The following is a 13,816-nucleotide window of genomic DNA, read 5'->3' on the forward strand; positions in this document are numbered from 1 at the left end:
CAGTGCAACTTAGGGGGAAAGACGACTTCACCAGTAATTGAGACGAGGAAGCCTGGGAGAAGCATTGATTTGAATGTTGAGGCTTACGTCGCCTTCAAACCATATGCAGGGATTTTTTTGGTATTTCTAAATAGCTGTCTGTTACAGATGAATGTATGAAGCGTTTCTGCAATGAGAACAGTGTAGATAACAAAGGAAAGTATAAAGAATGGAAAATGTCATTGAAATGAAAGTGTGCCGCTACTTCCCCTGTACCTACAGTATACACTCCAGTTTTTGTATTCCCCCTCAGGAAAACAACAGATTCCTGAGTGATTACTGCCTTCCCATTTGATGTGAAACACAGACAGCTGTGCAATATTGACTGCTTAATACAGTAACGGAGTTTGATTATAAGTTAGGGTGTTAAAGCGAAAATATTGCAACGTGACAACAGGATCACTGTTGAGGTGAGGAGAGCAGATATCAGATACATGTTCCACGGGACGTATGTATTCTAGTTACAGTATGCAAAGACTGAGCTCCACATCTTAAGACGAAACCAACTAATCAGGCTTTGTAATCTAAAAAAGAATGAGCGCTTTCAGAAGATACCTTATTGCTCAGAGGAGAGAAAAAAAAAGAAAAAAAAAAAGAGCTTTTTATAATCCTTTTGAAAGGTCTGTCTTTTGTCACTTTTTTTAATCTTGGGTGAGAATTTGCTTCTATTCCCGGAAGCACACAAGAAAAGTACAAAGGTACATCTTAACTTTATGCAAAGTGGCCTGCCTTTAAGACTCCACACATCCCGTCAAAAGCAGCGTTGGAGGTGCTGGTGTCCTGTCAAAAACACACGTTGTACCTCTGTTGACATGGATAGCAGACGGGGAAAAAAAATAAAAAAACTACTCTTCTTACCCATCAAAATGTAATTACATATGCATGCATAACAATTCATATCAGATATGCTAATCAGTTTGGCATAATCTTCTGAGCAGAAAATTATATTTATTTAATTATTGCAAATATATGGATCTTTCTTTCTAGTATATGGGCATGCATGGGCCTATACTGTCCAGGAAGAAGAAAGTCAATCTTAAAAAAAAACATCTGTTTCCAGAAAACGTATTGATGATTATAGAACAACGACCTTTCCTAATTTCAAGCAGTCAACAATAACGGTCTTTGTAACGGGAAAGAAAAGTTTCCCATATCCCCCCCCAAAAAAGTCGCAATAATTAAAATCAAATAAACAGAGATTCACGTACACATTTCAACGCCCTCCAACTCTCCTCCTTGCTTTTCTCCCGGCGCAACGTGTGACACAAGGACAAGCTCAAATAATTGTGGTGCCTGGAAAGCTCAGAAAATGTAAACAGTTCATTAGATGGGAAATAAAAGGCGTAGAAATACCCAGGGAGAGAGTGTAATGAGGGGCCCTGAAGTTCCTCCGCAAATGCCTTTTCCCTCCACTTAACCAAGCTTTCCCTTTTTTCGCCCTGCACACACGGCTGGTGGCATAGCGTGAAGAGTAATTAACCATATTCAATTTACAATACTATGTTCCATTACAGGCTTTTGCACCAGTGGGAGAGCAGCTTGGCATTTCCAAATTTAGACCCAATGACACTTACGTCCAGCTCCATGAAACTGGCTTTGACCTGTTTTATTTTATAACCGTTTTAAAGCTGCTCTATGAATGTGGGAACATATCAAACCGCTATTTTGATAATGACTTTCAGGTGGGAATGAAATGCACACAAATAAACAAAAAAGGTTTCATATCCTTGAATTTCTTGTAAAAACTAAAAAAACGCACAAAAGTCTGAAGTCAGCAATGAAATGACAATAAAATTGGGTCATAAAATGTCTTTATGTTCACAAGAATGTGTGCTAAGCTCAAAAGGTTATCGATATCACTTCCTCCCCCCTCCCCCCTGCTGTGATATTTTCCCAGGTGATGTGTGGACCAGTACCAGCGGGTCCCACTCTGGTACCCCCCCCCCCACACACACACACACACACACACACACGCACACAAGTGGGGGCAGAGGTGGACCGACACGGCGTGGCGTTAAAAGGAAGCGGAGACCTTTAAGCAGGCACAAGTATCACAACAGCATCTTAAATAATGCATCTCTGCTTGGCAGGGGGGCTGAACACTCACACACACAGACACACAGCACAAAGGAAAAAACACACTCGCACAAATGTTGTCTAGTGTCTTTTCCTCGCCTTTAACACAAACAAATTGGGAGAGGTTGTTCAATTAAGTAAGTGCTCTTTTTAAATGCATTTGATATATTATCAGACAAAGGCAAGTAGCTACAATTGGGATTGTCACAGGAGGGTGTCATTTGTGCCTTTGTTTTATTGTGGTCTTTGGTGCCATCGAATCCCCCCCCCCTCCCACTTCCGACTGTTGTGTGTCTTTGTGTGAGTGCGTCTGCGTGCACGGGGTCCACTGTATGCGGCGGCGCCTTCTACGAGCCTTTGCATCCCGGGGAAACCTCCTTTAGAGAGCGTACATATGTGAACGGTAGCCCGGTGTGTGTTCTCTCCCCTAATAGAAGTGCAGCAGTGGTAGAGCAGCCAGAGCCTTAGATAACAGCATGGGGCCTCTCATTAGCTCACAGGTTGGTGCTTTGGTGGCTTCGACGCGTACGGCATTGTGTTCCACTTCCATGAAAAAACCCGAAAGGAGTCTCGGAGAAGCCGTTGTCGAAAACACAAATAAAAAGGTGAACGATCAACCGAGACGAGGTAATAAATGAGCCTTGCGACATATCTCAACAGGTACGAGGTGGCGAGACTGCTTTGAGGGCGACGGAGTGTATCCGCTTCAAAAAGATCTTACGTCACGAAAAATAACCTGTAAAAAAAAATCCCCTTATTAGTTTAATTCTATTTATTTTTTTAAGTATGCAAATTGCTATTTTCACAGCATCACTAAATCTATAAAATGATATATTACACCACAAGTAAACAGGATTTGATCTCTGGGGGATGAATACCGAGCCGTTTGCTGGTGAAAGGGTGCACTAGTCTGATCGGGGCCTTTTATGCTTGTACCTCTGTGATACCAGTGGTGTATTTCCCTGTCAAAGTCATTTCTATTGCTAAGTACAGCCGAGATCAGTCAATAAGCCTAACGACTGTACCCACAAAGCGAGAGGCCGAGAGGCGGCAAGAGAAGAGAGGAGGAAGGGGGGGGGGGGGGTTGCAAGTGAACTCCAAACAAAAGAGCAAATTCAAGGAGGGCTTTGATTGAAGAAGCGCCATATACTTTTTGAAGGCCAAGGGATCATCTCTCAATGGTTATTTCTTTAAGGCATGAGGGCCCGATTAAACCCAATATTAAAATATGGAGGCTCTTCTAATGAAAAATCAAAGGCCCTGTTTCCCCTCCCACACCCCCCCATCCTTCCATCTCTCGTTGCCTCCGTCTCCCGCGTTCCGTCAGGTTTCCTCTCTTCGCCCATGGTTGTGCAGGAGGGGACGGAAAGAGAGACGGAAAGGAAGTATGGAGAGAGAGAGAGAGAGAAAAGAAAGAAAGAAGAGAGCAAGAGAGGGAAAGAGAGAAAGCGGGGATAGAGGGAGGGTTATAGAGATGAGGGACCTAGGTGCTGGTGGTGCAAAACAGAGACAGACAGCATTGGTTGGAGGAGTAAATCAATAGAGCAGAGCCGTCGGGGAGGCGGGCAGCCAGGGCAAGGAGAGAGGAGAGGAGAGGGGGAACCAGCACAGGGGCTCGGGCTCCGATCACAACGCTGGCTTCTGGCGTGCAGTGGGGAATAAAGTGGGCCTCCCCGGGTCAGCACCAGAGAAAAAGGTGAGATTAGAGGAAAGTGGAGGAGGGATTTTCACAGAGTGAAGGTGGGAGGGGTGGGAGAGGTGGGTGTTGGAGGATGACGAGGAGAGAGAAAGTGTGTGTGGAGGAGGAAGGGGGGTGTTAGGAGATGTGCAATGCAGGATACCTGGCAAGCCAGGGACCAACCGGCCCATTAGCCTGTGGCTACCTACATATGGTTCACTGAACCCTCTGCTGAGAAGAGCTCCTCTCCTATCAGTCCTCCCATCTTTTTTAAAGAAAGAAATACCTTCACTTTTAACCCTTTCTCTGCTTTGGAAAGAGGTTCACTCCTGACCTCGATTTATGATTCATTTCTGTTTGATGTCTATTCTTGGAGTGTTATCTAAAATTGAAAAATGTAATAAAAAAAAAGCTAGACACAAAGGGAGAGGAGTCGGGCCTGCTGAGCATGTGCGTGTCCGTCAGTGGACACGCACAGAAGACTATCTCCTTCAGTGCTTTGCCTTTACTTGTAATGTGACCATTGTTGGTGCTGAATAGCTGGCTCATTAGCATAAGAATACAGCAGCACATATAGGGACTTAGCCAGATCATTATCTCCATATATTTATGTATACTTTGTTATTTCAGTAGCCAGGACACATTCAAATGCTGATGAGGCCAGTAAGGCCCCCTTCCAAAGCCCCTCCAACATGTGCCCTGCTGAACTTCCCAATACACTTACCAGTTTCCTGGGAGTCCGCAGGTTTTGTACTGGAATTTACAAAAGTATAAAAATGTTGGGGGAAATTGCAAACTGTGGTCTACAGAGAAGACTTGTTTGCACATCTGAAGCAGGAATAAAAAGCTAAAGTATACACAAAAGAACACGGTATATTCATCACAGGAATAAAGTGAGTCAGTAAGTTGAGTAATTCACAAAAACCAAACATCTGCAGTTCATTATTCAAAAGAAAAAGTAAGAGAAAATGTAAAAACTGAAGTAAAAAGTAAACAAACCACATCCATTTAATGAGCTATTATGAAATTAGATTGTTTTCTGAAATGGGCAAAAGATTTATGCATTTCTTTCATACTGAGGATTCTTTGGCCATTTGGTATTAAAGCAGAGAATGTGTTATGTGAAACAGATCACTTCTGAAATTTAAAAAAAAAAACCTACAAAAAGTTTGACAATGCAGAACAAACAAGTGCTCTGTGGTAATGATGGGAGGAAAAATAAAGAGTTTAGTCTCACTGCAGGAGCAGGCTGATGCTCTAATGGTGGCCAACCTCTGGGATAATTGAAAAAGAAACCCCAATTCATCTTCCACAATGTAATTCTGATCAAGGCCACAGCCAGATTCCACTGCAGGCTTCAAAAACACCAGAAAAAAGAAGAAAAAAAAGACAAAATTGTCGGTCGCTGAGAGCAAAAACACGTTCCCTTTCTTTCTGACACGCTCCCTCATTAGAAACACTTAGGATGAGAGGTGGAAACGAACTTTAATTGTGTGTCCGCATGTGTGTGTTTGTGCGAGCATGGGGGTTAAAACACGTGTAAACATGGAGCTTTAACTAGAAAGAAGCGCCAGTAAAGATGCAATGTAAAGAGTCCTTCCTCTATTTACCCCTCTCTCCTCACTCTCGCCTTCTCCGAGGCCGACTTATTAAAAAGCCACTGCCTAAAATACAGAGGGAAAAAAAAAAAACACAGACCCAATGATTCATAATATATTTCATAAATACTTCATGAATGCCTTCGCCATACTTAAGCCAGTCTGGCAAAAAAGAAAACAGTGTCACCTATTCTAGTACCCGCTTGTCAGCACATCACTGGGGAGTGGGTGTCACATGTCACTTCTGGTTTACAGTGCTGCGTGGGACAGGCTCGGTGCAAGGAAACCGGGGGTAGGACAGAAAGAAGAACAGAGGGAAAAGTGACGGGGAGGTGGAAAGGGGTGTAAAAAGAGGGAGCAGAGGGAGGAGGGGGGGGGGGGGGGGGGGGGGGGGTGTTATCACATCATCGCCCCATGTCTTTATATTTTTTCCCCCCCTTATTATCTTTGGCCCCCACTCGCTCCAGTCACTCAATCACACAAGCCCCGAGGACAGCGAGGGGACCTGGGAGGGCCTTCGCTTTCGCGGCAGACTCCGCCAGACAAGCGTCTGAAAGCTATACTGATCGCTGTCAGTGTGTATGTGTGTGTGTGTGTAGGTGTGTGTGTGTGTGTGTATATGTGTGTGTGTGTGTGTGTGTGGAAGTACGGCGACTTTGGAAGGGGCCAGGAGAGATAAGCGAGAGAGGAAACGATCGCGTGGAAGGATAACGGCCGAAATTTGCACACTGCCAAACAAAAAAAACAAAAAAAAAACCTGTGCTCCAGGCATAATGCAGATACCTCACCCATACAGACAAGTGTTAACATAAAGAGATGGAGAGGGAGCGGGAGGGGTGATCTGCTTACAAATGATATGCTATGTGATTCCTGCGAGTCGACTACTGACAAGAACTCATCCTGTTAATGACCATGAAACTCATGCGGATGACAGGGAAGCAAATGTCCCCGAAATGTATTCTCACTTCTCCGTCTGGGACACTTATCTTGGCACTTATCATATTCATAAAAATGGTTTGCAAACATATTCTATTCGTGAAGATTTTGCACTCGGATTTGTCGTGACTTTAAAACCAGGGTCTGGTGGAAATGAGGGTCAGACTTGTGCTTTTCCAGCATGGTTTTAGTCTCTATAATTCTTGGTTATAACCACTTGAAATTGTTAGATTTGAGAATACACTTTTATAGCAGCAGTGGAACATTAAGTTGAAGACTGTTGTATATCCCTATTGATGCTCATCACATGGGATTGATGGCATTCAAGTCATGGAGTGACCACCCGGACTTTGCCAAAAGGGCCATTTTTTGAGCTTGAGAGACATGTCAATCAACCATCAATGAAACTAATTAATATGCGATACATACGTTTTAATCACACACAAAAAAGTAACATAAAGAAGAGGAGAACTCGTGCACATTGTGATATTCTGGTTCGTGTCTCACTCCCATTTTTTCCCGGTAATGAAGCACAAACACAGAACTTCTGGACAACACATCCTTTCGTCCTTACGGTGACACTGTCCTTCAACCCAGATGTGACCCACTGCTGCCATTACCTCATCAAACCCGTGAAAAAAAAAGGGTTTCAACACTGGAGGCTAATCCACAAATGAATCCCATCTTCGTGTCCATAAAGAGGACATGGAAAAGCCTCCGACGCCACAAATCCACAAAGGGCTCGAGGAAGACGTACTGTGCACAACAACTTCCAAATGAAAGACGTAATACATAAGTAGAGAAGGAGATCTATTTGTTTAACATCTTAAATCTGCACTCAGGGAAAATATATGGGAGAAATCCCTGTCCATTGGCAGAGTCCTTTTAAAACTAGTTACGAGTGATTAGAATGTGGAGTCATTGATGGGTTGTTAAGCAAGAAACCATGAAAAGAGTCAATCTGCCTTCACTCCTCTGTGTTTAATAAGAACAAGTAAGCCAAGGCAAACCTAAGGCGATTTAAAGTGTCTAACATCCAACTAATGGTGGTCTGTCATGTCGTCTGCTCGGAGGAGTCACCGCGACGAGGACAGGGGGGGGGGGGCAAACAGCTAGAACCCTTCAAGATGGATTACAACAATGCTAATTTATTTTACACGACTAGTGGGCTTCCAGTGTGGGAAGTACAGTGGTGCTGAAATCTCCCATCAAAACCTTAAATCTCAACAGAATTATCAGCATCTGTTTTTTTTTTAAAAATAGCATTGATTTCAGAGCTTCTGAAAGCAAATACACAACTTTCTGATACATGACTTTGCAAACCCTTCTTTCCCTATTTGTGCCAAACATAATGAGTTTATTATGGCTGCTATCAGCCAAAGTTGGATCGTCTCCACAACCTTGAATTGTCCGTGACCACTAATTAAAAAAAAGTGTACGTAAACTAAAATTTCACACAGCGACTAAATGAAGAGCGGCCTCCTCTTCATCTATTTGGTCGTATTGGGGGTCTGTTTTCTAAATACAGAACACGGTATTGGTATGCTTCCAGTGAGGAGTAAATAACGGTTCGCAGACTAGACTCCCAACCTAGAGCAGAAAGCATGCACGCGGAGACAATACCCTAAACTCTATATGGCATTTCAAGAACCCTGCAGAGATGTTAATTCATTGCAAATGATGAACGGATCGCGGCTGACCTTCAGATGCAGAGGCAACAAATAGCTCTGGGGTTTGGAAACAGGAAAAGAGGCTTATGGAAAACTTCTGATGGCAGTCTCACCGAAAACTGAAAGACGTCAAGAAGTCAAGAGTCATTCATTAGTTCTTCTGCAACAAGTCAATTTATTCTGAGATAGGGGAACAAATAACAAACCACGAGTTACATTGGTACGCCTTGGCCTCGTTTGAGGCACATTCACATTTGACACATTCAATAAAAACAGACCTTAATTGTAATAACTCATATCGTTTCAATCAATTCTCCTCATTTACAAGATGCTCTAAAAAAAAAGGTCCGATGGACCAATTCATTACATACAGCGCTCAATGTTTGTCCCAATTGAAAGCTAAATCTTCTCTAGAAGGTCACTTATAACTATGAAAGTTATATATCCAGGTACACAGAAAACAGCTTTTTCATTCCACTCACCTCTCGTGTAACCTGGCACGAGTAAACTGTTCAATATTTCAAGGTTGGGAATGCGTTAATTATCTCCCTGGGCTTTCCATCGAAAAGGTTTTTAAATAAAGGGCAGTCCAGACATCCCACTTGACCGTGACTCAAAACAATCGCCCCCAAAAAGACAATCAGAAATCTGGAAGGGACAGTTGGCTAAAAAGGATTCAATACCAGAAAACACACAAACAGCAACTATTTCAATATCCATAATGGAATAAATGAAGCTAGGAATGAAAAGAAGAAAAATCATTCCCTATTGATTTCAAACGCTACTTTTTAAAGAGAGGAATACGGTACTTCAGGTGACCGCATCATATTTAACTTGCGTACCTCATATGAATGCTGGGCAGAGATATGCATTTCAAAAGATGCTTGATAATGAAAGACACATTCGTGATGTACAGTACACTATGATGCATCAACAATACTTTTCTATTCGGCCCACATTGCGGTTGATCCGACTAAATGAATCCTGCCTCCTCGCACTAAAGAATTACCCAGGAACCCTCGGTGCATTCACACGACTGCCTTGACCACGACTGACACCCACATCCACTTAATGACAGGAGAATGTGACGCGTTCAACAATAAAACTAGTCAGCGCTTGATATTTAATGACTGCCAATTAACCTTTATCGGAGTCAAGGATCGTTGAACACAAAGCCTCTCACATTTGGAGCAGAAGTGTTTGTGCTATTGAAAATAAAGATAACATTTAACTCACCACCGCAAAGACAACTTAGGGAGGGGACATATTAGCAGCAACACCTAATGTCACAAAGATTAATTGGGAGAGTTACAGTACGAAATGTTTACAATATCATTTTTAAAAAGGCATTATACTTTCCTATGGAGATGTTATTTCATTCAAATGTAGCTTACATAATTACCTTTCAGAGCTCGACTGGGCAGAGACAAACTAAAGAGAATACATAAAGTTGGACTACGTAATATATAATGCACTTTGTATTAGATGGGCTTTTACCACAAGGAGATTTCTGGTGAAATTATGTTCAATCTCCTTTACAAAGCATAAAGGATGAGGTCAGGCATAGTAATAAGTGGAAGGATTTATCATAGCAAGGCCACTCGTACATCAGAAAGGCAAAGTAATTGGTAAATGTGCCCAATATTGTCCTTGTTTCGTACCTTCAGCCGAAGGAGATTCTTAGAGCAACAGCGCCATCTGCTGCAAGAGGAGATGAACGACCACAGCAGACAGAGCGAGTGGGAGGTCTGCTGACGCCTCAAAGTAAAAGTCACACAATGTAAAGAGAGCCTTCAAAACACCGCACGGAAAATAAGTGTAGAAAGAAATATGACGCAGATTTACTGGATTCACTTTTAAAAGTATTCAAGAGCGCTCTAAAGGTGTAGCTTCGCTGTGCTTTGAACTAATGTGGAGTGAATTTAGAGATGCACCTTTTATATTTGTGACCGGGGTTTAAGGTTAAGAACAAGCTGAAAGGTTGGACACAGTTGTTTTAATCCTGCTTTATCGATCATCTCGTGATATTTAAAACCCAGTAAAACAAACTGAAATCTGTGGTAGACGGAACATTTTTTTTGCTTTTTACTAAACATATTCAAGCACAGACCTAACAATACAACATGGGACACCTTTGAAAATGTCAAGAAAGGAAGGGCTTTGATATAAAAAAAGAAATGCGTCCTGACAACAATTTCCAGGGCTGACAAAATTACCTCTAAATCTCTGAGCCAATGACAGCTTTGCGGCTGACACCTCATTATGCCCATGTCAGAGGCGTCACGCGTTTACAATTAGCGCGGTGCATCATTTGAGTCACATCCTCAAGAGTGGATTGTGTTTTGTGAGACACAGCAGACGTCTGTAGACCCCCACCGCTCCTACTGGGATGGACCGAGTGCGGCCCTTTGAGGCCGGTGGCTCTGTTTACCCGATAGATTTCATTAAATTAAGCTTACCCCTTCTTTGCCTGATCAAAGCCGCCGCTAAGAGCCACGCCACCCTGCTTCCCCCTGACCAGGACAAGCAGACTCCATCAAATAGGATTTTCATTGTTCCTAATTTTAGCCTTTTTTTTGGGGGGGGGGGGGGGCATCCCCTTTAGGTGCTGCATTGCCCCGTTTGTCACGACCCAGCACCTTTAAGACCCCCACTGTCCCCTCTATTATCGCAATGAAGCTGTCAGCCAAGCCAACAAAGCTACATCTCAGAGATACACCTTTGGGATGCCCGTTTGATAAGTTGTCTTCCTGGATGAAATGGCCGGGTTACCGGGGTCGACTCTGGCCCCGTCTGGAAAGGAGCAGGAATGAGGACTCAAGCTGGCACACCGGTGGTAGGAAGACTTCAAACCACGGGTGAACGGGAGGATGAGAGAGCAGGTTAAGGGAGGAGACACCCGTGGGAGACCAGCAGGGGGTGGGTTTTGGAGGCGGGGGGAGATCGGGTAGTGAGGGAGTGGAAAGGCCTTGATATCAACGGAAAGCACAACAAAGCCGGAGCTTTTTACATTAAAAAGAAAAGGAGATTGCCTTTTTTCCACTTGACGCCTTTTCGAGCCGAGTGTCATGTCCTCCCTGGGCCTGCAGGAAGTGAGAGGCTGAGCTCGGCTGAAGCATTTGGCACATCTGAGGCACATCTGAGGGGGCATGAAGTTCTCGCCCTCTGAACACTTGCATCAGATTTACGGGAGACCAGATATACTAGACGTTGCCGTGTGAGGTGGGCGATCCTGGTTTAAATGCACACTGATCGGACCACACCACACACAGGAGGTGTAGAAATGAAAATGACTCCGTTATACTGGGGAGTCACAGCTACAAGCAGAGCAATATTCTTTTATTCTTTATCCACTCGGACTCACTGCTACGTTCTACTTGTATTTCAGTATCTTGGGCCTCGACACAGGCAGGGAAGTAGTAGGAATTTAGAAGTGTGACATTTTGTTTTGGAGGAAATTCTTACCTTCCCCCCCCCCCCCACATGAGCCCCGAATACAAATGCAAGGGATGTACAATTTGCACCAATATCAGCCTCAGCGGGCGTTAACTGCTTGACGATTAAGCATGGTAAGTGCGGGGAGAAGAAAAGTTACAGATTAATCGTCAGCCAATTAAATGCCCGCGGCGAGGAAAGTAAACTGCGTTGGCACAGAGATCTCATCTCTGAGCTCTCAGAGATCTCAGTCAGCTCATCTCTGTGGTGTTCTCACAGATCACTAGCACACGATACCCCCGTCCAAACGGATTGTTTACGCATGCTTAGTTGTTTGTTCTGCGATGAACAGTGAGGGATTTCGAGGGGAAATGTTGTATTTTTTTTTTATTAAATGTTGTGATGAACGATATGAGGTATCAAGCAGATGTTTGAGATTATGATTAGGGTGAAAAATAAGAAAATTCTGATTTGTTTCGTTTGTCGAATGTCGAACATGGGCGGTGGGAGTACAAGATATTAAATGTTAATACAAATGAGAATTATGTCAAATATTTTTACAATAACGTTCAAAATATCCAGTTTTTCAATGATAATTCTGTTTAGTTTAGATGTGATTCTCACAATTTTCCTTTCATTTTGTAACACAAAAAGATTTTACACTTTACTTGGAAGGCAAGCACTTTAAAATTAATTTGAATAACATGTTTTGTCTTATTATTTCCTGAAATCCTTTCACTCAAGCATCAGCTACCCAACAACAGATACTCTAATCAAGTTCTCCTTTGAGCGGAAAGCTACAACTTCAATTCCTTTCACGTTTTTTAGAAAAGTTTGTTTGTAAAAAAGTAACAAAACTTAATTGGAAGCACATCAACAGCGCTGTTAAATGCTGCAACAACCCGAGATCCGCCTTCAGTGTGTATCTTTCCAACCCAGTCTGAGGTTGTGGATCTTTTTCACGTCACATTCGATTGGTGGAAGGACCCGTCTGCTGTCGAGCTCAAGGTCGGTTGCATTTACACTACGGGTTTATTATTGTGTAGTGAGCAACAGAAAACAATAACAGACAACAGAAAAACAATAAAGATATCATTAAAGACATATTTTTGCAAGTTAAAGACAAACAATGAACTAAAGCGACTTAGGATAATAGGAAGAGCTACAAAAAGTATCACGAATACCAGCAAGCATTGGAATTATATCAAATAATTACTCATTTCTATCACACTATTGATTAAGTGAAACACCTTGAGCCATGTTGGTATAGCCAACCGTGTGGACTAAAAGCAATGCACCTACAAGACCGGGCTGTTTATTACACTTTGACAGAGGCTGGAGATCAAGTCAAGACATACAGAGATTTATGAATTACTAAACAAGGCCAGACTCTGCAGCAACAACACAAACACACACCACCTGTTCTCAATAGGCATCGCTTGCAAGTTCAAATAGGAAGTCAGAATTAACCTCAGTGGATGCACCGCTGAGCTTTGTGTGTGAGAGAGAGAGAGAGCGAGGGAGGGAGTTTGGTTGCGTGAGCAAACATTGGATGTGCATGTAAACCACAAGGGATTTGAAAAGGTGACAACTTATGACTACAGTATGTCGTATACATAAATAGGGTGTTACCATACAGGCGCACATTTTGAAAACCACACTTTAAAAAGATAATTTTGTGCTTTTTTTCCCCCCCATTTGTAATATTGAAGCAACCCTTAAGAGAGACTTAAGAAGGTGTTAAAGTACTTACGAAGTCTTTCTCGAGCTTCTCTATCTCCTGCTTGTAGCTCTTCAGTCGGCTGTTGTACATGGCTCGGCTCTGGATGGGGATCTCCCGCGCCTCCAGGTCCATCTGCTCCAGCTGAAAACCAGCAGTTTATTCAGAGAATTTAAAAAAATACCAACACTAACATTTACAACTTGGGATATCATGCATCACAAAACTAACAGGTCTAGAGCTCATTCTGATCCAATTTACATTACAATGTTACGGTGCAACCTGGTGAAATGTGCATTTTTAACTATATTTTTGATAGAGTTATAGAGCTTCTTCTAGGCCTCCCGATCCTCCAATGATCATTCTCTTTCCATCAACACGTTTCTGTTAATGTCGCATTTCTACGACAAGAATCTGCTCGAGACAGAAATTGTGACAACTCTGGAAACATGAAACTTTCTGAAACGTGCAACTTCAGCGGCATTAACTTTAACGCGCTCCGCGTTGATTGTCCCGCTCGCGTCACTCAGCCGTGATAAAAAAGTTGCGAGGGAGGAAGGCTGTTCCGTAAATAAATACACACAATCAAATATATACGAGCGCCGCTTCATTGCGGCGACGTGCACGGGCCCCAACGATGTCACCGGGAATGTAGTAAAACGTA

General features: G+C 42.9%; 1 protein-coding gene across 2 annotated transcripts in view; it reads right to left on the bottom strand.

Annotated features, from left to right (window-relative positions):
* Positions 1-13,816, bottom strand: part of vti1a (vesicle transport through interaction with t-SNAREs 1A) — a 104,743-nt gene that overhangs the window by 86,883 nt on the left and 4,044 nt on the right. For both annotated transcript variants that reach the window (XM_079182249.1, XM_079182250.1), the window contains exon 3: positions 13,186-13,296. In XM_079182249.1, coding sequence (XP_079038375.1) covers positions 13,186-13,296 — 111 coding nt within the window. The remainder of the gene's footprint in view (positions 1-13,185; positions 13,297-13,816) is intronic.

This window comes from Pholis gunnellus (assembly GCF_910591455.1).
Source record: "Pholis gunnellus genome assembly, chromosome: 21".
Lineage (NCBI taxonomy): Eukaryota > Metazoa > Chordata > Actinopteri > Perciformes > Pholidae > Pholis > Pholis gunnellus.